The sequence below is a fragment of the Helianthus annuus genome, chromosome 4 (assembly GCF_002127325.2).
Source record: "Helianthus annuus cultivar XRQ/B chromosome 4, HanXRQr2.0-SUNRISE, whole genome shotgun sequence".
Classification (NCBI taxonomy): Eukaryota; Viridiplantae; Streptophyta; class Magnoliopsida; order Asterales; family Asteraceae; genus Helianthus; species Helianthus annuus.
In genome coordinates this window covers 9,549,340-9,571,245 of record NC_035436.2, presented here as the reverse complement: position 1 = coordinate 9,571,245, position 21,906 = coordinate 9,549,340, and the positions used below count along the sequence as shown (strand labels likewise).

At 36.2% G+C, this 21,906-nt stretch overlaps 1 protein-coding gene across 1 annotated transcript; it reads left to right on the top strand.

The window, feature by feature from the left end:
• Window positions 1-1,076: 1,076 nt before the first annotated feature.
• Window positions 1,077-16,702, top strand: LOC110932899 (receptor like protein 21-like). The gene is made up of 6 exons (XM_035989718.1): window positions 1,077-1,172; window positions 1,261-1,416; window positions 1,510-1,581; window positions 11,781-11,924; window positions 12,023-12,097; window positions 14,411-16,702. The coding sequence occupies exons 2-6, from the start codon at window positions 1,266-1,268 to the stop codon at window positions 16,624-16,626; spliced, it is 2,658 nt and encodes an 885-aa protein (XP_035845611.1). The 5' UTR covers window positions 1,077-1,172; window positions 1,261-1,265; the 3' UTR covers window positions 16,627-16,702.
• Window positions 16,703-21,906: the final 5,204 nt, after the last annotated feature.

Here is a 21,906-nt window from a genome sequence, read left to right as displayed (position 1 = left end):
ATATACATAAATGACAAAACTTGCAATCCACTCTGATATAAATAATTCATGCAATTTCATAAATGTAAAGATGAAAATTGCAATAGTAGATAAACCAGAAAGATTCAAATAATGAGGTAAAGTTGTCCTACAAAGTCTTCTAAATCTACAAGAGGTACAAAGACACAATAGAGCGCAAAATATAACACAATGGTACACAAAGTATAATACAATGCGGAGGTAAAAAGACACAGTGAATCGCAAAAAAAAAAAAAAAGAAACAATGACAGAATTTAAAAAAGAAAAGACACAATGATCTAAACAAAAATTCTAAGATCTACAAGTTAAAAATCCAAAAGCAAAAACCAAAAATCTAAGATCGTAAAGTTCGATGAGTTGGTTCGAATACCGCTATAATAAGTTCAATTGGAGTCCGTTTGATACTATTCCTACGACTTCTTATTTCAGGAGACTATGTATATGAACATTTTCTTCTATAACAAGGATTATAAGGTAACTGGGAAAGAAAAAAAGAAATATACCTATTATATATTACAAATATGTTTTACACGAGTATGAGATAATTAATTCATTTGATAACTCATGTGGCCTAGCGTTATCATAGTGTGTATGAAAAGTGTTTCTTCCATTAATGCGGTTGAGGTTTAAGCATCATGTTGAATGTTGAACATAAGGTGTAGATCGTTAGAGTTCCATTAGAGGCTGTGCAAGTTAGCTGATAAAAAACTTTAAGAAATCAAATTTAATGTTTAATGGGTTTAATATCAGGTATCCAAGGTATGATGTACGTGTAAATATATAAAAATAAAGTACTTTGTTAGCAATAATCATTACTCCTTTCTTCCAAAGTACATATTAAATTTAACACCATGTTTTTGTTTTCTCATATAATTAGACGTAAGTGCTTAAATTAGATTGAGAAGCATAGAGAGTGTATCTCTTAGAGCTAACATTTTTTTAATATAATTCTCAATATCGTATAACAAACTGTAATGATAGCTAGTATGAAATAAATAGGTGTAAAAATAAACTACATACTTTGAAATCATGAGAAGTTAAATAGTACTTATAAGGCATTTGTTTATTTTCTATTACAGCACTAAGTCATTTGACTAATCTGGAAAATTTGGATTTAAGTTTTACCGGTCTTAACGTCACACCAAGTATCGAAGGTAAAACCATTATCAAACATTTCATTCCACAATTCATCCATTATCATAAACATACAAGAAAGTGGTTTTTCTCATAATATTGTTATAGGTTGTATGAGCTTAATGAAACTGGAGAGGCTACATACTATATCTCTTGCAGATAACAAGTTCAACAAGAGCATCATCTCATGCCTAAGTTTCCTCTCATCTCTCAAGCTTCTTGATCTTAGTTCTAACGATTTGGGAAGTTCCTTTCCATTGCAAGGCATGTAATTTCTCGTGAAATCCTCATCATTAAGAAAAGTAAAATACTCATCTTTAGTACTGTTTATAAACTTAATATATTTCTTTTGTGCAGAATTATCTTCCTTGAGGAACTTAAATACACTTGACTTGAGCTCCTGTGGCCTTCAATCACTCACATTAAATGGTTATGTTGTTAAAAAAACACGATTTTCTGTTCTCTCATTTTACAAGATCCATTTTTGTGCATCCCTATTCAAACCATAACTATATTAAGTATATATGTTTATATGCAAATGCATCATCTCCTGTTCGAACTATAACTATATACTCCTAATCTATACCATTTAAGCACGAGAAAGCCGCACAACATGTCGAGTCCAAAGGTTCTCTATGAATGTGGTTTTTAAAAGACTTGGTTTTACTATTAAAAAGGGATAGCGGCGTAGTTCGTTGCACGTTTACCTTCTATTTCGATGTCATTTCTAATTGAATGTTGAAAAAGTATATTTTTTATTAAAAATTTTAAGCAAGAATTTATCACATCTAATTAAGAAGGCCTGAAATTAGGGATGAGAATGGTACCGTATCCGTACTTGTATCTGTACCAGTACCGAAAACATTGGTACCGAATTTGAACAAAATTGGGTCCCAAATACCGTACCAAATATATTGGTATGGTACGGGTATTTCGGTATGGTACCCGCTTTGGTACTTGTTTATTTTATTTTAGTTTTTGAGCACCCATACAAGTACTATATAAGTAAAATTGGCACGAATGTCAATATAGTTCAAGTACCAAATAGATAAAACAGGTACGAGTATCAATACGATATGGATACCAAATAGGTAAAATTAATACGAGTACTATAAATACAATAATGTGAAATAGAACATAATATAAAAAAAAAATTGAAGTTTTATATAAAATTCGGTACAAGTACCATTTTTACCTGTACCAATATCGAAAGTACCTGTTGGTGCACTTGTGTCTGTACTTTGTCTGTATTCGGTCACGATGTAAACGATGTCCTGATTAGTGTTGTAAGTTGACCAAGTCAACCATCCTCCGGTTTGACTTGGACAACAGTTGGTGAAATGTTGAAAGATGTTCTGTGTCGAAGGATAGCTCGAAGATATGTTTCGAATGATAGACCTCGAAAGGTGATCTTTCGATGTCCATGCTGATCCTTCGATTGACTTGTCATCGATAGATGATCCTTCGGACCATCTATCGGATCCTTCGAACCAGACATCATGGGCTGGGTATAAATACCCATGCAGTGTGTTGAGTTTCAATAGACTTGTTAGACAGATGCACACACCCGAAAGTTAGAGAGAGTTGTTGAGAGCATTCTGTCCAAAACTCACACACACACTTTGAGAGTTTGCAAGTTAGATTTGTAAACATTGTGCTTGTAACCGGAATCTTCATTTGCATTAATACAAGTTGTGTTAATCGGTGAACCCTTGTGTGTTTGTGTTTATACTTGTCTCATCCCGGTTTGCTTGCTAGCTTGGATTCCGCACTCGCTAGTGAGTTAGTATAACAAGGTTTAGGTTTGTTCTCGATCCTCCGAGAGGGACCTACAAGAGGATCAACAGTGGTCTTTCGAGCACTGTTGATCCTCTTGTAGGTCCCTCTCGAAGGATCGAGAACAAACCTAAACCTTGTTATACTAACTCACTAGCGAGTGCGGAATCCAAGCTAGCAAGCAAACCGGGATGAGACAAGTATAAACACAAACACACAAGGGTTCACCGATTAACACAACTTGTATTAATGCAAATGAAGATTCCGGTTACAAGCACAATGTTTACAAATCTAACTTGCAAACTCTCAAAGTGTGTGTGTGAGTTTTGGACAGAATGCTCTCAACAACTCTCTCTAACTTTCGGGTGTGTGCATCTGTCTAACAAGTCTATTGAAACTCAACACACTGCATGGGTATTTATACCCAGCCCATGATGTCTGATTCGAAGGATCCGATAGATGGTCCGAAGGATCATCTATCGATGACAAGTCAATCGAAGGATCAGCATGGACATCGAAAGATCACCTTTCGAGGTCTATCATTCGAAACATTCGATCCTCCGAGAGGGACCTACAAGAGGATCAACAGTGGTCTTTCGAGCACTGTTGATCCTCTTGTAGGTCCCTCTCGGAGGATCGAGAACAAACCTAAACCTTGTTATACTAACTCACTAGCGAGTGCGGAATCCAAGCTAGCAAGCAAACCGGGATGAGACAAGTATAAACACAAACACACAAGGGTTCACCGATTAACACAACTTGTATTAATGCAAATGAAGATTCCGGTTACAAGCACAATGTTTACAAATCTAACTTGCAAACTCTCAAAGTGTGTGTGTGAGTTTTGGACAGAATGCTCTCAACAACTCTCTCTAACTTTCGGGTGTGTGCATCTGTCTAACAAGTCTATTGAAACTCAACACACTGCATGGGTATTTATACCCAGCCCATGATGTCTGGTTCGAAGGATCCGATAGATGGTCCGAAGGATCATCTATCGATGACAAGTCAATCGAAGGATCAGCATGGACATCGAAAGATCACCTTTCGAGGTCTATCATTCGAAACATATCTTTCGATGAGATCGAAGGATCCACATCCTTCGATCTCTTATCCTTCGACTCAGAACATCTTTCAACATATTACAAACTGTTGTCCAAGTCAAACCGGAGGATGGTTGACTTGGTCAACTTACAACACTAATCAGGACATCGTTTACATCGTGACCGAATACAGACAAAGTACAGACACAAGTGCACCAACAAACTCCCCCTTGGCTGTAGCTTTGTCATTTTCAATTTCTAACTTTCAAAACATGCAAATTTCGACCGTTTATGAAGATTTAGTCAATTCGGTTTTCGTTCAGGTTTCAGGCAACGAAGACTCGAGTTCCAACATCGTACGATCGAAAATAAAGAAGAAATAAAATCTTTTTGGCTTTTTGAGTTTTTCAAATGTAAAGACTGAAAGCAGTAAATAAATATATACAGACAATCTTTTTGTGAGTTTCGAGGGTAAGAGAATCATATCAGTGTACGGTCATGCCAAAACACTCTTATTGTTCAGTTAGTTAACATTAAGATAAGCATCCTATAACAATTATCGGTATTGTTGTCCACTTAAGCTCAACTTATCAGATGTAATCATGTTTAGGAGATACGTTAAGGTATGATTTATACTTACGTTAAGATAGAGAGTTCTTGAGAGCATTCTGTCCAAAACTCACACACACACTTTGAGAGTTTGCAAGTTAGATTTGTAAACATTGTGCTTGTAACCGGAATCTTCATTTGCATTAATACAAGTTGTGTTAATCGGTGAACCCTTGTGTGTTTGTGTTTATACTTGTCTCATCCCGGTTTGCTTGCTAGCTTGGATTCCGCACTCGCTAGTGAGTTAGTATAACAAGGTTTAGGTTTGTTCTCGATCCTCCGAGAGGGACCTACAAGTGGTATCAGATCTTGGCTCTTTACCTTGTTTAAAACCGGGTTTGTTCAAGTTTTGGTGTGTTTGGACACTTGGTTTAGCACCCGTTTTTGGTGGTTTTCTTGCATTTTTAAACTGAAAAACGGTTTCTAAACCTTCGGGAGTGTTCAAGGTTGGGTTGGGTAACTTGAAAACTTGTTTTTAAGTGATTTGGTGTTTTCCGGTCAAATTTCCGGTCATTATTCCGGTGACTGGTTGTTGTCCATTTTGGGTAAGCTTTGTTTGAAAATCTTGGGTTGGTAAGAAAGTACAGTCTGCCATACCCTTTTGCCGAAAGTTGACTTACCTACCCATCACCTTTTCACCAACCTGTCACATCAGCGTCAGTGTGTCAGAATCGCTCGAAAGATATCTTTCGACATCGAAAGACCGTCTTTCGATCAAGGAAGGCTCGACAGATAACTATCTTTCGACCCATCCTTCGAAGTCCGAAACATATCTTTCGATAAAGGAATCTATTCGAAAGACAGGTGTCCGAAAGATAAGGATATAACTCGAAAGATAAGGATCTTTCAAAGGGGAATCCTTCGAGTTCTTGAATCTTTCGAAATCATTGTTCGAGATTCAACAGTAATCTTTCGAGTACTGTTGATCCTTCGAACAAGAGTTGATCTTTCGAAGTGTGGTCTGTTTATTGTTAACAAGTTTCTGTGATTTCAGATCTTTCGGACCAGGATCCTTCGGCTGTGTGATCTTTCGGATTATTCTCTTAGCATTTATTTTGCTTATTAATCATGAATCCGAATTGGTGGAATCCGGCCCCAGACAGTGGTAAATATACAAGTTCTGGTTCCACTCCCTCATGGTGGGGTACACCGGCGCCAGACAGTGGAAAGTACACGTCTACAAGTTTATCGCCTTCATGGGCCGAATCTCCCATACGACCTCGAATTACAGCAGAACAATGGGCATCGGTTACTAATCAAAGGCAAAGTGAACCGAAAATGACAACAGATTTATATGGAAATCCATTACCACCAGTTGCCTCACAATGTCATCTTTCTACTGAAGCACCATCATCTCCTGATCCAAGGAACAGTAGTCAGACAAACACGGCGTTGTATGCTGAAATTGTCAAAGATGCCAGCAATGGTGAATCCTCGGGAAATGATGACAGTTCTGAACATGACAGAAGTTCAGATGAAGATGTTTCAACTTCAGTTGAGGGTGATACAACTTCAAGTTCAAGCGAGGATGGATCTGAATGTGAATCATCAAGGGAGGTTATTAATTCTGATGCAGAAAGGCCGACACCTGAGAGTGAGTCCAGTCAGGTATGTGTCGATAAACCCACTGCTGTAGATTGTGATAATTGTGCTAGATTAAGGGTTAAGTGTGCTGATTTAGAAGCAAACATGTCTGAGTTGCAAGGCAAACATGATGCCGTACAAGCTAGTTTGTTTGACTTGCAAGACAAACATGTATCATTGAAAGCCAAGTGGTGTGAATTGCAAAGTAAGCACGAGGCTTTGCAAGAAAAGTATGATGTGACATTTATTCACAACCAGAAGTTGACCGTGGATCTTTCAAAGTGCACTGAAGCCAACATGTTTTATGAGAACCATGAAAAAGAGTTTAAATCGGTAATTGAGAACCTGAAGAAAGATAAAACCGAATTAACAAAAATGGTTTCCAGAAAACAAACTGATATTAACTTATATATATCTCGCCTTGAGATAATGCAAAAGGAAATGGCTTGTGTGAAAACCGAAAGTGATGCGATCCAACTTAAGCTAGACAGTTATTTGAGCTCTAGCTATGTGTTGGATCACATCATTGACGTTCAGAAAGAAAAACGGGATGTCACATGCATAGGATACAAGAAATGTCCACCACCTGTGAGACACAATTATGATGCGATGCCTGACGAGGAGGATAGAGTGTTCTTTGAACCATCTGTTCCTCTAGATGTAAAGGAATTTGCAGCAGGACTCGGATACAAGAAAGATGTATCACCAGATTCAGATACTTCAGCAGATACATGTGTGTCTTCTGCTGAACTGAATCAGGATCCTCCGGTCATCATTGAGGATGCTGATTCTTCTGATGATGAATCTGATGATGCTGTCCCAGCAAAGTCTGATGCGGTGGTCAAAGATGAGGACATACCTCTTGAGAATCATATTCTATGTGATCCTCCTGCAAAACCCGCTAAGACTGTTGCAAACGAGTCCTCGTCTGCACAAGAGTCGGAGGGTGTGAACTTGCTGTACGCTCTTGTTGGTGATGATAAAATCTACTCTGACAAAGATCTTCCTATTAAGAATGTTAATCAATCTTTAATAAGTAAAGTCTTTGAAGATTCGACTAGTAAGTTTTTGGGAAAGACAGGACCACGTGTTACAGTTACACAGTGTCCTCCTATTCCAAAGGCTGAAATTCGAAAACAATATGGCAATCAAAAGTTACCAACAGAAAAGAGGCAGCAAAATCATACCAAACCTAAAGGAAAAGCACCGACTCAGGGTCAGAAGAAACAGACCCAAAAGAAAAACAAAAATTTGAACTTAGATTTTGTTAAACAAGCAACAGTGTTGAAAAGAAATGCTCCAAACTGTTCAAAAACCTAGTACCTCGGGATCACAAAGTTCATCATCGTCGGCAAGACGATCACATGATGCTTCGGGGATTGTTGAACGAAGATATTGTTTTGAATGTGGTACAATTGGACACATAATTCGAAGCTGTCCATATCTTCATAAGTTGAAAGCAAAGGTTGATGATCCCCGTGAACAAAATCATGCCGTCCAAGAGAATAGAAAAGGCAAACATGGAGAAAATCGGAAGATAAACTTCGTGAAATCAAGAGGGACTGATAAAATTGATACTTTTAAAAACAAATCCAACAAGGATTCTGTTAAACAAAGTAAAATTTTGAAAAGAAACAGTCAAAACAACTATACACAACAAACAAACGGTTGTGATGTAGGACCAAGTACCTCCAGATCACGAAGTTCATCATCCAGCTATTACAGTTATGATACTCCGAGGTTTGTTGAGCGGAGATCATGCTTTGAATGCTGTGTGTATGGACACATCATTAAGAATTGTCCATATCTCACCAAGAGAAAGGCAAAAGTTGATGCCCCCATGGTCACAATTACCATAAAAGATCTGTTTCACCAAAACAGGACCCTCGTCTTGTTAAACAACGAGCAAAGAAACAGAAAAAGAAACAAAGAAAAGAAGTTGAAAAGATTTTAAAACCGGAGATTATCCAAACAAAATCTGTTAAATTGGATGTTAAACATGAAAAACAGAAAGAGATTTGGATACCAAAACCGGTAACTGTTTCAGGGGGAGCTACATCAATTCCGAATCATCGGGAAATGGATGTTACAATTCTCGATGATGACGGACGACCCAAGTCTGTGAAGGCTTGGGTCCCCCTCTCCAACTAATCTCTGAGTGAGTGTGCAGGATGTTCCAGGAGGAACTATTGATAGTTTTAGGATTGTTGATAGTGGAGCGTCCATGCACAAGATTGGCGACATATTACTTCGAAATATTGTTATATCTAGGAGAATGTTGTTGCCATTGATGGAGAGAGAGAGGAAAGAAAAAGAGAAAGAAGAAGAACGTGGTTGAATGAAGTTGCAAAATTCGACCAGATGAAGAAAGTGCCAAAATTTTGTTTGTTATGGTTTTTGATTGGGTTCTCAGGAAAGAATACAATGAACGATGTGCAGATGCCGTGGTGTAGATTGAACATCCGCACACCGCTTCTGAAAGAGAAAGACAAAGACCTTTCGCTGGTGCAATGTGGAAGACCAGCCGGAACCAAAGGTCTTTGATCGTGTTGCTGTGAAGAGATTTTTCAGTAGCTACAAAATCGACTTTGTCTAGTTTGGGAGAGTGCTCAGATTCCTTGCAATGCACGAAGCAGTTGCAGGATACGGTTTTAAATTTCTAATCTCTCCTATACTTATTGATTTTTAGGCTGCTATATGAATTATATCGTCTCGTACAGCACTCTTTGGCCTGACACGTTGATCTCGAATATCACCTCACACGTGATTGTTTCTTTATGAAACTCGTCAATGTTGTTATGGTCCGCACCGCTTACCGACGTGCCAACTGATTTTCCCAAAATTCGATAAATCTTTTCTGATAAAAACATAATTATTGGTAAACGGCATTAAGGTCAAGCAAGAGTAAAACCAACATCGGAAAATCATTTTTGTAAATATCTTCGTGTTTTTAAATTTGTCTTAGTTTATTGATTTTAGGGGGAGTAAATCCAAAAATATGAAAATCCAAAAACATCGAAAAAAATTTCAAAAACACAAAAACAATAGAAAATCAAAAATGAGTTTCCTGGCGAGCAAAAGAAAAAATGATAGTACATCAGTGGTCTATCCAAGCCTCTTTAAACCTTAAATGAAAAACGATAAGCAGCTCTATATAAGATGTATCGGTAGGCTCACAATCATTTTAAAGTGTGAAGGGTGATATAAATCTTAACCGACTGAAGACCAGGTGGGAACCATTCATTGGCATATGGTCTTAGTACCGAAATTTCGTTTGATAGATTGCCGAGGTTCTGAGATATTCGGTCTTTATGCTGCTTATCATCTGGGTATCATGGTTGCTTCTATAAATAGACTAAGTCTAAGATCTTCCATGATACTATACATACGTGTACATAATACATACTGCATTCGACCTCAATAAGTGATAAACAATCACATGTCCACAACAAATAAGTGATAAAATATCACATTATCCGGGAGTCAAGTTCGTCTCTCTGCTGTACGGAAGTACTGACCTGTTCACGGACTTGCTCCTGTGCCCTCATGCATATGAAAATCAAGTTCCTCATCAATAAGTGATTATATCACAAAGGGCTTGTTTTCAAATCAAAATAAGTGAGAATCTCACATCATATACAGTCAAACAGATGATAATCGGTATACTCACCGGTAAGATGAACCCTCGTGCATACCTTGATACGGGAATGTGTCGTGATGTGGATGAACACCGGTCGGTAAGTATAAATCATACCTTAACGTATCTCCTAAACATGATTACATCTGATAAGTTGAGCTTAAGTGGACAACAATACCGATAATTGTTATATGATGCTTATCTTAATGTTAACTAACTGAACAATAAGAGTGTTTTGGCATGACCGTACACTGATATGATTCTCTTACCCTCGAAACTCGCAAAAAGAATGTCTGTATATATTTATTTACTGCTTTTAATCTTTACATTTGAAAAATTCAAAAATTCCAAAAAGATTTTATTTCTACTTTATTTTCGATCGTACGATGTTGGAACTCGAGTCTTCGTTGCCTGAAACCTGAACGAAAACCGAAATGACTAAATCTTCATAAACGGTCGAAATTTGCATGTTTTGAAAGTTAGAAATTGAAAATGATAAATTTATTAAACTTTCAAACTGTCGGACGGTGTTTGATTGTGACATGGTCATACGTGTGTCATTTGTTTATGATTAACTATATTCCAAGCAGTTGTTCTCATTACGCGTTTAGATTTCATGCATGTGCAGATTCTAAAGGCTAGGAGAACATGGTCGATGACAAAGCTTTGGAATGAAGACACGGCGTGAAGGCACTCAACGAATGAAGATGATCGAGTTGCCGCTGGCCTTCTTCAACACCTCAAGGATCTCACTTCATAAAGATAAAGTGTTTCACGAGCATAACTCAAGGGGGAGCTTATGTTAAGGGGGAGTTTGTCAACACACTTCCTACATGTTACGGGTAGTTTGTTGATACACTCTCTGCTTTCAAGGCGTGAAGACTTTGAAGATCCTCCGACATTGAAGACTTGAAAGGACATCAGAGTTTTGAGAACTCGAAGACCAAAGACCGTCGAAGTTCAAGACGAGTCTACAATTATAGAAGATCAAGATAAAGCTACAGCCAAGGGGGAGTTTGTTGGTGCACTTGTGTTTGTACTTTGTCTGTATTCGGTCACGATGTAAACGATGTCCTGATTAGTGTTGTAAGTTGACCAAGTCAACCATCCTCCGGTTTGACTTGGACAACAGTTGGTGAAATGTTGAAAGATGTTCTGTGTCGAAGGATAGCTCGAAGGATAGCTTGAAGGATAGCTCTCGAAGGATAATGTTGATCCTTCGAGGTGATCGAAAGATGAACCTTCGATGGATGATCGATAGATCATCCTTCGAAGTCCATGCTGATCCTTCGATTGACTTGTCATCGATAGATGATCCTTCGGACCATCTATCGGATCCTTCGAACCAGACATCATGGGCTGGGTATAAATACCCATGCAGTGTGTTGAGTTCAGTAGACTTGTTAGACAGAAGCACATCCGAGAGATAGAGAGTTCTTGAGAGCATTCTGTCCGAAACACACACACTCTTTGAGAGTTTGCAAGTTAGATTTGTAAACATTGTGCTTGTAACCGAAACCTTCATACGTATTAATACAGTGGTGTTAATCGGTGAACCCTTGTGTGTTTGTGTTTATACTTGTTTCATCCCGGTTTGCTTGCTAGCTTGGATTCCGCACTCGCTAGTGGGTTAGTATAACAAGGTTTAGGTTTGTTCTCGATCCTCCGAGAGGGACCTACAGTACCGGATACCAAAATCAATAAAACTGTGTACTAATACATGTACCAAGTACCTAAAATCGGTACGGGTACGTGTACGTGTACGGGTATGGGTACGGGTGCGAGTATTTAGGTAAAAATGCTCATCCCTACCTGACATGGAAAAATCTTGATGATGTTTTGTGCAGAAACTCAACACGATATTTACATACCAAGATAATATCTTTTAGTTGTTGTAGTGGAATGAATTTTAGAATTTTTTCAGCCAAAGTCTTAATTGGACGACATTCTGCTTTGTCTCGTGTGCATGAACTATTCAGGTACCATGAGCAACCTCGTGCACTTGAACCTTGATTCCAACATCTTCAATATTGACGACATGAGGTTCATTGCTGCATTTCCATCCCTAAGATTTCTTTCTTTGGAGCGTTGCTTCATTGAGGTAGGAAGACTTTTTGCTAATGGTTTGTTTCTGTCACTTGCTCCAACACCATTTCAGTATTCTCAACTAACTTAAGTGGATTGCTGACCTGCTAATGTGGTTATTGAATGATGTTTTCAGGAGTACCTAATTTGCCTTACTTGGAAGTTCTCCTCTTGAGTACAAATAATTTCAATGAAACATTGCCGATGGAAGGTCAGCTTCTTTCGTTTTCCTTTGTTAGTTATTGAGGAATATAAGGGAAGTATGTTGTGGGTGCTTTTGAGCTGCATCAATGCTGTATAATGAAAGTGTGGTTGACAAGGTGGAGTGTATCTTAGCCACATTTGTCAAACTTACCATAACCAGTCTCTCTCTCTCTCTCCTCAAGATAAGCAAATCAGTTTTTTTTACTAGAAATTAAATATATGTCAAATAACATAAATTTATTAATATTTATAACAAAATGCGTGAAAATGATATTCATTTCTTTAATATGATAGGCATATAAATTATGTTTTATTTTTTTAAGTCAAACTTGGCCTGAGTTGACCTATAGATCCGATTCTGGCCGAGGTTGACCACGTTTGATCGATTCCGAATAATTAGGCGGAGTTGAAGAAAGTCGTCTCAGCAGCCAACTTGTAGCGACTACTCGGGGAATTCTCAGCTTTAGAGACTTTGTTTTACAACCATGATTCAAAGTAAAACATAACTAAAATTATTTATTTTAAAGTGAATTGAAAGTTTTGTGCTTTATCTTTATATCCAATTTCAGGTGACATCATTTGCCTTTAAAATTAAAGAGTTCTGTACTTAGTGTTTTAAAATTCTACATGGTTTGTCTTTTGTTCTAATCCAGTTAATTTTAACCATTAAGTGAAGGGTAAATATGTCCTTAGACCATGTGTAGTGGTAAATCAATATAATGCCCCTACCATGGGGCGTTTTACGACACTTGTCATCCCAGTCAGCATGGGACATTATAGCATAAAGTGGTGTAGTGGGGCATTATTCCAATAACGCCCATGCAATCATTTCCCAATTATTTTTTTTAACTTAAAACATAAAAAAATACAATACTAAAAAATTAAAAACAGAAAATAAAAATACAGAAAATAAAAAATACAGAAAATAAAAAAAATACAATACTAAAAAATTACTTTAGGGCCTAATGTGTCAAAACAAAAAATAATAAAGTTTAAAACTATAGGGGCCTAAGTGTCAATATCAAAGTTTTAAAACAAACCCTTCTTCTTCTTCGTGCCTATGCCTGCGACCTGCAAACCCATAAAATCGGGCTAAAAATCCGACCAAATCAAACCCCACATTCCATCTCTCTCTCTAAACCCACATGTCCTCAATTGATTGGCCAGTCAAACACCCTTGAAACGTTTTAAATAAAACGCCAACAACAAATTTGTTCAAAGATAACGCCGGAAAACGCCGGCCGTAATGGGGGTGGGGGCGTTTCCGGGCGTTTTTTTTTTATTTTTAACCACACATTTACACCACTTATTCTCTCTCTATGTTATATATATTAAAAGTACATAGGTCTCACCATTTTGTTGTTTTTAGTCGTTTTTGCAGACAAACATATCTATAAAATGAGGTATAAAAACAAGGTCCACAATAAGAAAAAATGGATGATGTGGAAAAATGAGTAAAAATAACACCAAAAACTATATTATTGTGGATGCTCTTATTCACTAATTATTTAAAACCCTTTTATTAATTAAAAGATTGATATATCTCTGTACAGAAACAAACTTTATTAATTAAATATAGCCTATAAGAAAAGGTAACATCCAAAACAGTGAGAAACTAAAAAGACTCCCTATGACTCGATAATACTAATATAAACAAATGACCCCAGTTCTTCAACATGTGAGTAATAACCAATGGTCACATTTGAATTATTGCGACATTTTATTTGTTTTAGTCCTTTGTCAAAATAATGCGTTTTTTTTTTTCTTTTATGGTTTTGAAACTTAACTTATTACTCTTTTTAAATAATATTTCTTGTTAAACAAAGGTGTTATTTTGTAGTTAAACAAAAAAGCACTACTCCCTTCACGAAGAGATCGAAGCCACAAGTTCAAATTATATTTTTAGGTTCAATAAAAATATATCTGTCAACATACCAACACAAGAATCAATTGAAAGTAATTGATAAAACATTACTTGTATAGATTTTCAGTCTTTGTTTAGTAATATACATAATTAATCCTCTCTTGTTGTCTTCCATATAGCTTTCACATCTTTCCACCGTCTGGAGGTCTTAGATCTGAGTAACAACAATTTTTTTGGGAGCATCCCATCAAACATAAAGTTACTATCTTCTCTGAAAGCTTTATCATTTTCTAAGAATAAGCTCAATGGATCATTACCCCATCATGGTAAGTTATCAAAAGCAAAATTGTATACACAACCTAATAGTTAGTTAACCTTTTTGTCAACAAATGTCCATGCTATTGCAAGCCGTTTTTACTCTTAAAGAGTGAATCATACTTTTTTTTAATTTGACAGGGATTTGCGAGTTAAAGAACCTCCATGAGCTAGATCTTAGTGCTAACATGTTTGGTGGAAACCTGCCGGAATGTCTCAAAATGCTATCATCTCTTAGGTTGTTTGATATCTCGTCAAACCGATTCTCCGGAATGCTTTTGCCATCTTTGATTGCTAATCTCACATCTCTCGAGTACATTGATGTTAGCCATAACAAATTTGAAGGCTCATTCTCTTTTAGCTCATTCTCTAATCATACAAAGCTTGAGGTTGTTGAATTAACAAGTGACAATGACAACTTCATGGTGGAAACAGAAGAACCTATAGGTTGGACTCCTATGTTCCAGTTGGTAGTTCTTGTGCTATCTAATTGCAATGTGAATAGAGCAAAAGGAAGTGTTCTTCCTGGATTTCTAGTTAACCAACACAAGTTACAAGTGCTAGACATATCTCACAACTCCATACAAGGAGAACTTCCTAATTGGTTGATTAAAAACAACACAATGCTGGAACTTCTTAATCTAAGGAACAACTCATTTTGCCATAATTTCCTTATGCCATTTTATAGGAATCCTAATATATGGTGGCTGGATTTGTCTGGAAATCTCATGATGGGTGTTATTCCTAAAGATATACAAAAGTTCCTTCCCTATATAACTAATTTGAATTTGTCCAGGAATTCTTTAGAGGGTGGCATACCGTGTTCAATTGGTGACATGTGGCAATTAGAAACACTAGATTTATCTAGTAATCAATTGTCCGGAGAAGTACCAACAGGATTGCTTACGGACCTCTCTGAATTGTCTTTATTAAAGCTATCTAATAACATACTGCATGGTGAAGTACTTTCAGGAAACTTCAGCTTCGGTAACATTGAGAGCATTCACTTGGATAGTAACTATTTCTCAGGGAAAATTCACAGTGCGCCCAACAAAACGAGTACATTGTCTCAACTAACAGTTTTGGATATTAGCAATAACCTTTTTACAGGTTTGGTTCCTCACTGGATAGGCAACGGTACCTTGAAAGAATTTGTGGCAAGAAATAATAGGTTGGAAGGTCAGTTTCCTTGTGGAATAGCTTCACTCCGGTTTCTCGATATCTCAGAAAATTATTTTTCCGGTACCATCCCAGCGTGCTTAAATTTGCAAATTGTTGAGCATCTTCATATGGGTTCTAATTTATTAACTGGATCAATACCCAACTCTTTTCGTAGTATGTTTAGTATTTTGACTTTGGACATTGGCAACAATAGTTTGTCAGGACCGATTCCTGAATTTCTCGGTGAATTATCGGACTTACGGATTCTTCAGTTAAGAAAAAATAAGTTTAGTGGCTCTATTCCAAAGCAGTTGTGCCAGTTAACCAGTGTGAGTTTGATTGATCTATCTAGTAATTCTCTTTCTGGTCAAATACCTCATTGTCTAAAAAATATTGCTCGCCCAACGTACCAGGCTTTCATCGAGAGTAGCTACGCATCATACCCTAGGAATTCGTTTTACAATTATAGGAGCATTCTAAATAAGAAGTTTAATATCCATGACTCTGATAACTTGTATGAGACACAAGACGAAATTACGTTCACAACAAAAACCCTCGCTCTATTCTACAAGGGAGGCATTCTCAATATGATGTCGGGATTAGATCTATCTTGTAATAAATTAACCGGTGATATCCCTAAAGAGTTGGGATTGTTAACCCATATTCGTGTTTTGAACTTGTCTCACAATGTGTTAACAGGACCAATTCCAGCGAGCTTATCAAATCTCACAGATATTGAGAGCTTAGACCTTTCTTCAAATGGTTTGACAGGGAAAGTTTCGGTTGAACTTATTAAGCTACACTCTTTAGCTGTTTTTAATGTTTCTTATAACAATTTATCAGGTAAACTCCCAGAAATGAAAGAACAATTTAGTACATTTACCAAAGAGAGCTATGAAGGGAATCCACTTCTTTGTGGACCACCATTAGAGTATAAATGTACGACTGAACCACACGAAACCTATCAATTAAATGAGGAAGAAACATATGAAAAATGGCATGATGTTGATATGACATCATTCTATGGAAGTTTTGGTTCCACATGGCTGGTGTTCATGTTTGGATTTGCTATTCTTCTTTACATCAATCCTTATTGGCGTAAAAGGTGGTTGGACTTCGTTGAAGAATGTTTGTATACATGTTACTACTTCTTTTACTATTTAGGATGGAAAATCTCTATGTTATTTCGAAAGTAGGCCATGTTGTTTAACGTCTAGGTATCTACACTTCATCATTTTGATATATGTACGATATAATTCAGCTACACAAACAAGCATGTTATATATACATATTCACACCCACCTATATATATATATATATATATATATATATATATATATATATATATATATATATATATATATATATATATATATATATAGGGTAAGGTTCCAGCGTGAACAACCTTCTAAGAGTGAACTGCGTGAACAAATCTTGACCGCTGATTAATATGATCTTGATTATTTAAAAGGGTGGCATGATTGTAATTAATAGGTTAGATTTTATTGTTTTATTAAAATTAAAAGGGTAGAAGTGTAATTATATTATTTTGCTTATTTAAAACTAGAAAAGAAAATTATTTCCAATAATAAGAGAGTAAATCCTGTAAATATACCATGTATTATACACATGTGTACTATCGTGTTGGAATGTATAGAACAGTAGAACACAGTAGTACACATGCGTACTACGGAGCTAAGACAACAATGTTGCGGGTCAGATGTGTACTATACCATGTATTATACACATGTGTACTATCGTGTTGGAATGTATAGAACAGAGCAGTACACATGTGTACTACGGAGCTAAGAGTTATACACAATAAAAAAAGATGACTGAAAACTCTAGTTCAACAAAAAAAAGACTAAAACTATAATTCGAATCTTGCTACTATGACCAAAAACAATGACAATATTAAAATAAGTTACGATTATCCTAACATATTTAAAATAAGTAATTGTTTTGTTGATGTCGAAAATTTTGGTAACTGATGATGATTTAAATATGTTAGGATTTTGAAATTAATAAGACAATAATTAAAATTCAATATTTATATAAAGTTACAATCTTACCCTGGTTAAATGTATATGGAATAAATGGTTCAGATCAGTTCACGCGGTTCACTCTTGGAAATTTGTTCACGTTTGAACCTAATCTTATATATATATATATATACATATATATATATATATATAGGGTAAGGTTCATGCGAGAACCACCTTTATTGCGTGGACCGCGAGAACCAATGTGAACAGGGGGCAATACTGTAAATATATCACAAAATTGGAATTAAGTGTCTCCTCCTAAACACCTGACATTAAGAGCCTCCTCCTAAACACCCACGTCTGATACTCCTGGACTTCAAAATTCGTCATCTCAGTTCACATCCGTCACTCCAGATTCTCCAAAATTCGTCATCTCGATCTTACCATTCATCCTTTATTCGTAGTATATTCGAAATTAGGGCACAAATAAAAGATTCATCGAGCTTATATTCGTTATATATGCGAAATTAGGGCAAAAAAAGAACAGAATCATTGAAGATTGTGGCATAATAAGGGAGAATTTGAAGAACAAACGTCCAATGAACTGCCATAACCTAGTTATTGTCGGAATATCCAGCGTCATTACGCCGTTTCGTGAATTTGTAAGTTTATACACTTTGTTTTGCATATTTATATGTTAGCATGAAGCTTAATCACCGATTCAGATCTTTTATATGTGAATATGAGGCTTAATCTTTGTTTCTTATATGCATTAGTGAAAATGGTGTGATGTATATAATTTTTGAGGGATTAGGGGCGATCGTTGTGTGATAGCACAATCTGTAATGTGGTAGTTATGTGCTTTTTTGTTTGTAATTTTTTTACTGATTAATGTTAAATATGATTGGTGGTAATACGAAATTGGATTTGTTACGGGTTAGGGTTTTTTTTTTAATGAAGCAAAACTGTTGATAAGGTCAGTCATGTTAATGCACATGTGCATAGTTATGCACATATGCATATTTTGCCATATTAGTTTTGAAAGGGTCAGTCATATTGATGAAAATGCGTATAATTATGCACATGTGCATAAATTGCTAGAATAGGTTAATAAGGTCAATCCAGTTAAATTGTTCGCGCCTGGTACGTGGAAACAAATTGCCAATATTTCTAGTGATTTTGCAGGTTTGGGGGTGGATCTAATGTCGTTGTTTTAGCGGGCTCAGAAAGTTAAGTAACATTCTGGAAGGAAGTATGGTTGGGTGACCAGTCGTTGTGCAGCAGGTACGCACTTTTATATGCGTTGGAACGCCGTAAATCAGCGTGTCTACAAGAGCGGATGGGGGTAGAAAATGGACAACTAACGCTGCATCTGCAACTTAACCCATCTGAACTCGCTGAGTTGTCGGACTTAACCTATGCAACGAACGCAGTCTCTTTTGAGGTGGGTCCAGGCAGATGGATGTGGTCTCCAGTATCCTCAGGGTTATTTACAGTTCGTAACATCAGGAAGATAATCGAGGAAAAGTCATTTCCAAATGATGGTTCCGGGTTCTTTTGGAACAGATGGGTGCCGCTAAAAATAAATTTATTGGTTTGGAGGCTTGTTTTGGATAGACTACCAACAACAACGAATCTTAGTAGAAGAAATGTCCAAATTCTAGCCCTTGATTGGAAGATCTGCCATGACGGGGACGAAACAGCGAGCCAACTTTTTGTTTCATGCAGATTGGCTCAAAGTCTATGGGATTTTGTCGCTGAATGGTGCAAGTTGGGATCAGTATTCGTGCTAGATCTGAAGGATTTTGTGTATCTGCATCAGCGCTACTACGGATCTAAAAAATAGAAACAGGTTATGATCTCAATCATTCAGATTATGCTATTGTTTATATGGAGAAACATGAATGATGTTTTTAATAGGAAGCAAACGAATCTGACACGTCTGAAGGAGGAAGTTAACACGCTTGGGTTTCTTTGGATAAAAAATAGGGCAAAGTGCAACGCTTTAAGTATCTGTTTTTTTATCAGTAACACTCGGTAAGGATCTGATTATTACCAGTAGATATATATATTGTTCTTTAGGTATCTGTTTTTATCAGTAATTTTGATTTCCATCAATGATTTATATGAATGTGATTCAACTCGATGATCTGTTAACTGTGCTTGTTATGTTATCGCACATATCTTCTACAGTGCCATAACCGACCTAGTATGTATATGTGAACCAAATAAAGTTAATAATATCATTCATGTGCATAGTGAGTTTGAGCAGATTTGTTTAGGATACGTGTATATGATTTTGGGTAATTAGAAAATGCTGGTGTTGTTGTTTTAGGTAATGCACATGTGCATAGTGAACGTGTGAAGTTTTGTGTAAGATACGTGGTTTTGTGTAATTAGGATATGATGGTGTTATTGTGATTTTGTGTAATTAGGATATGATGGTGTTATTGTTTCATGTGATTCACATGTGCATAGCAAACATGAGCAGCTTTGTTTAATATTCGTGTATATGATTCTGTGTAATTAGATTTTGTTGATGTTGTTTAAATTGATGCATACGTGCATATTGAATTTGAGCACATAACATTAAACTTTACATATGGATTGATTTTAAGCATCATTATAAGAATATGTGATGCACATGTGCATATAGATGCACGAATTCATATCGTTACAGTGATGAAAAAGGTTGTTTAATGCACATACTAATTGAAATTGCATGTTTGATTATATTATGCTTCAACTATTATTGTAGGCAAAAAAATGGAAAAAAGCGAAGAAAATATCACTTTTGTTGAGATCGAATGACAAAGGGGGAACAAAACTGCCAGATGATAAGGAAGGTGAATACAAAAGTGTTAAGTGAAAAGCCAAAGAAGGTTGGTTATTAGTCGATGATGCAGTTGGTAATATATGCACATGTGCATCCAATTGTTACTTTCTGTTGAACGATGTTCTTTGATGCTACGTGCAGTTACGGCAGGATAAAGAAATACAAGGAATAGGACAAGTAGACGAATGCACGATGTGATGGATCTTATGTGATGGATGATAAGGGCGACAAGACAGTAGTGGAAAACATTAATGAAAGAAAGTTGGATAGAACGATGTTATGTTGAAAATTATGGTTGTTTTTTGTATAATGGTTTATATGTTAGTTATTTTCTTTTAACGATAATTTATATTTGTTTATTGGACGATGACAACTATGTGATTGTTAATTCCATAATTTGATGTAATATGGCATAGTATATGTTGGAAATGCACATGTGCATAAGGTGAATTAGTATGCATAGTGGTGATATATGATGTGTTACCGTATGATGATGATATTTCAGACAATATATGAGGAGGTTCATCGGATATACAAGGATCGACACGAAGACGCCATATGCCATTGTAAACATCGTGCCGACTGCAATCGCCATGAAGTACATGGACATGACTATCTATATGCCATGAAAACCACCGTGCACGGCTCTCCACCGCCGTGAACCGCCGTGAACCGCCGTGAATGCCTCTCGGCCGAGTGAGAAGACCATGAACTGGTGCTGGTGAACTACCGAAACCCCAAAGTGGAGATAATATATGTGCATATAATATTGAGTAACCATAGTTAAATAAGTGTATGCACATGTGCATTTTTTCATATCAGTAACCATATGGAGTCAAACAGTAAACATGTATGCACATGTGCATTTGTAAGTTTGGTCATATATGTTAGATGGATAATAATAAAATTTGAAATGATTACATATAATAGGTAATTGATAACAAAGTATAACACATACAATAGGTAATTGATAACAAAATATAACGATGATAATCATAAACATTTGAAAACAAACATATAGTGCAAAACGTTTATCGTCGTAAATAGTTCAATCAAGAATAATAAGTCGGGTTGGTTGATTTACGGACTTCTGGTCTGGTTGAACGTCTAAGAGTTTTCTCAGATTCTTTTATGTATGCAGATTCTTCGGGATCATCGTCAATATCGGGTATCCAATATGGGGTGCCATTAGGCGCCATTAGGCATATTGTTCCTGTGTAAATAATGAATAAAAGTTGTTTAAAATTTTGTAATTATTACAGGGTGTGGTAATGGGATGCACATGTGCATGATAAGTAATATACGTAAGAAAAACAATAAGTTAGTTGTTTGATGTTTATTAATGATAAATAGGTGGTATTAGTGATGTTTAAACATATGTATAGTTATGTACCGTTGGGTTGGCTAAAAGTTTATATGTGATGATTAATTTGTGATGGTTACGGATTGTCGTTAAATGTCTACATAGTTTAATTGTCAAAATAATGCACATGTGCACAAATGTGCACAATGTAGTTGTCAACATAATAATGTCTACATAATGCACATGTGCATTATCATTTAATATATAACGACATAATGTATTTGTCAACATAATGCACATTTACATATCATTCAATGCAGTATAATTTATTGCTTATCATTTTAATGCAGTA

Coding starts and splice junctions, on each gene's coding strand:
- LOC110932899 (XM_035989718.1), top strand. CDS start 1,266: ATGAGCTTAATGAAACTGGAGAGGCTACATACTATATCTCTTGCAGAT. Junction 1,417..1,509: donor AAGTTCCTTTCCATTGCAAG/GCATGTAATTTC, acceptor TCTTTTGTGCAG/AATTATCTTCCTTGAGGAAC. Junction 11,925..12,022: donor AGGAAGACTTTTTGCTAATG/GTTTGTTTCTGT, acceptor TGATGTTTTCAG/GAGTACCTAATTTGCCTTAC.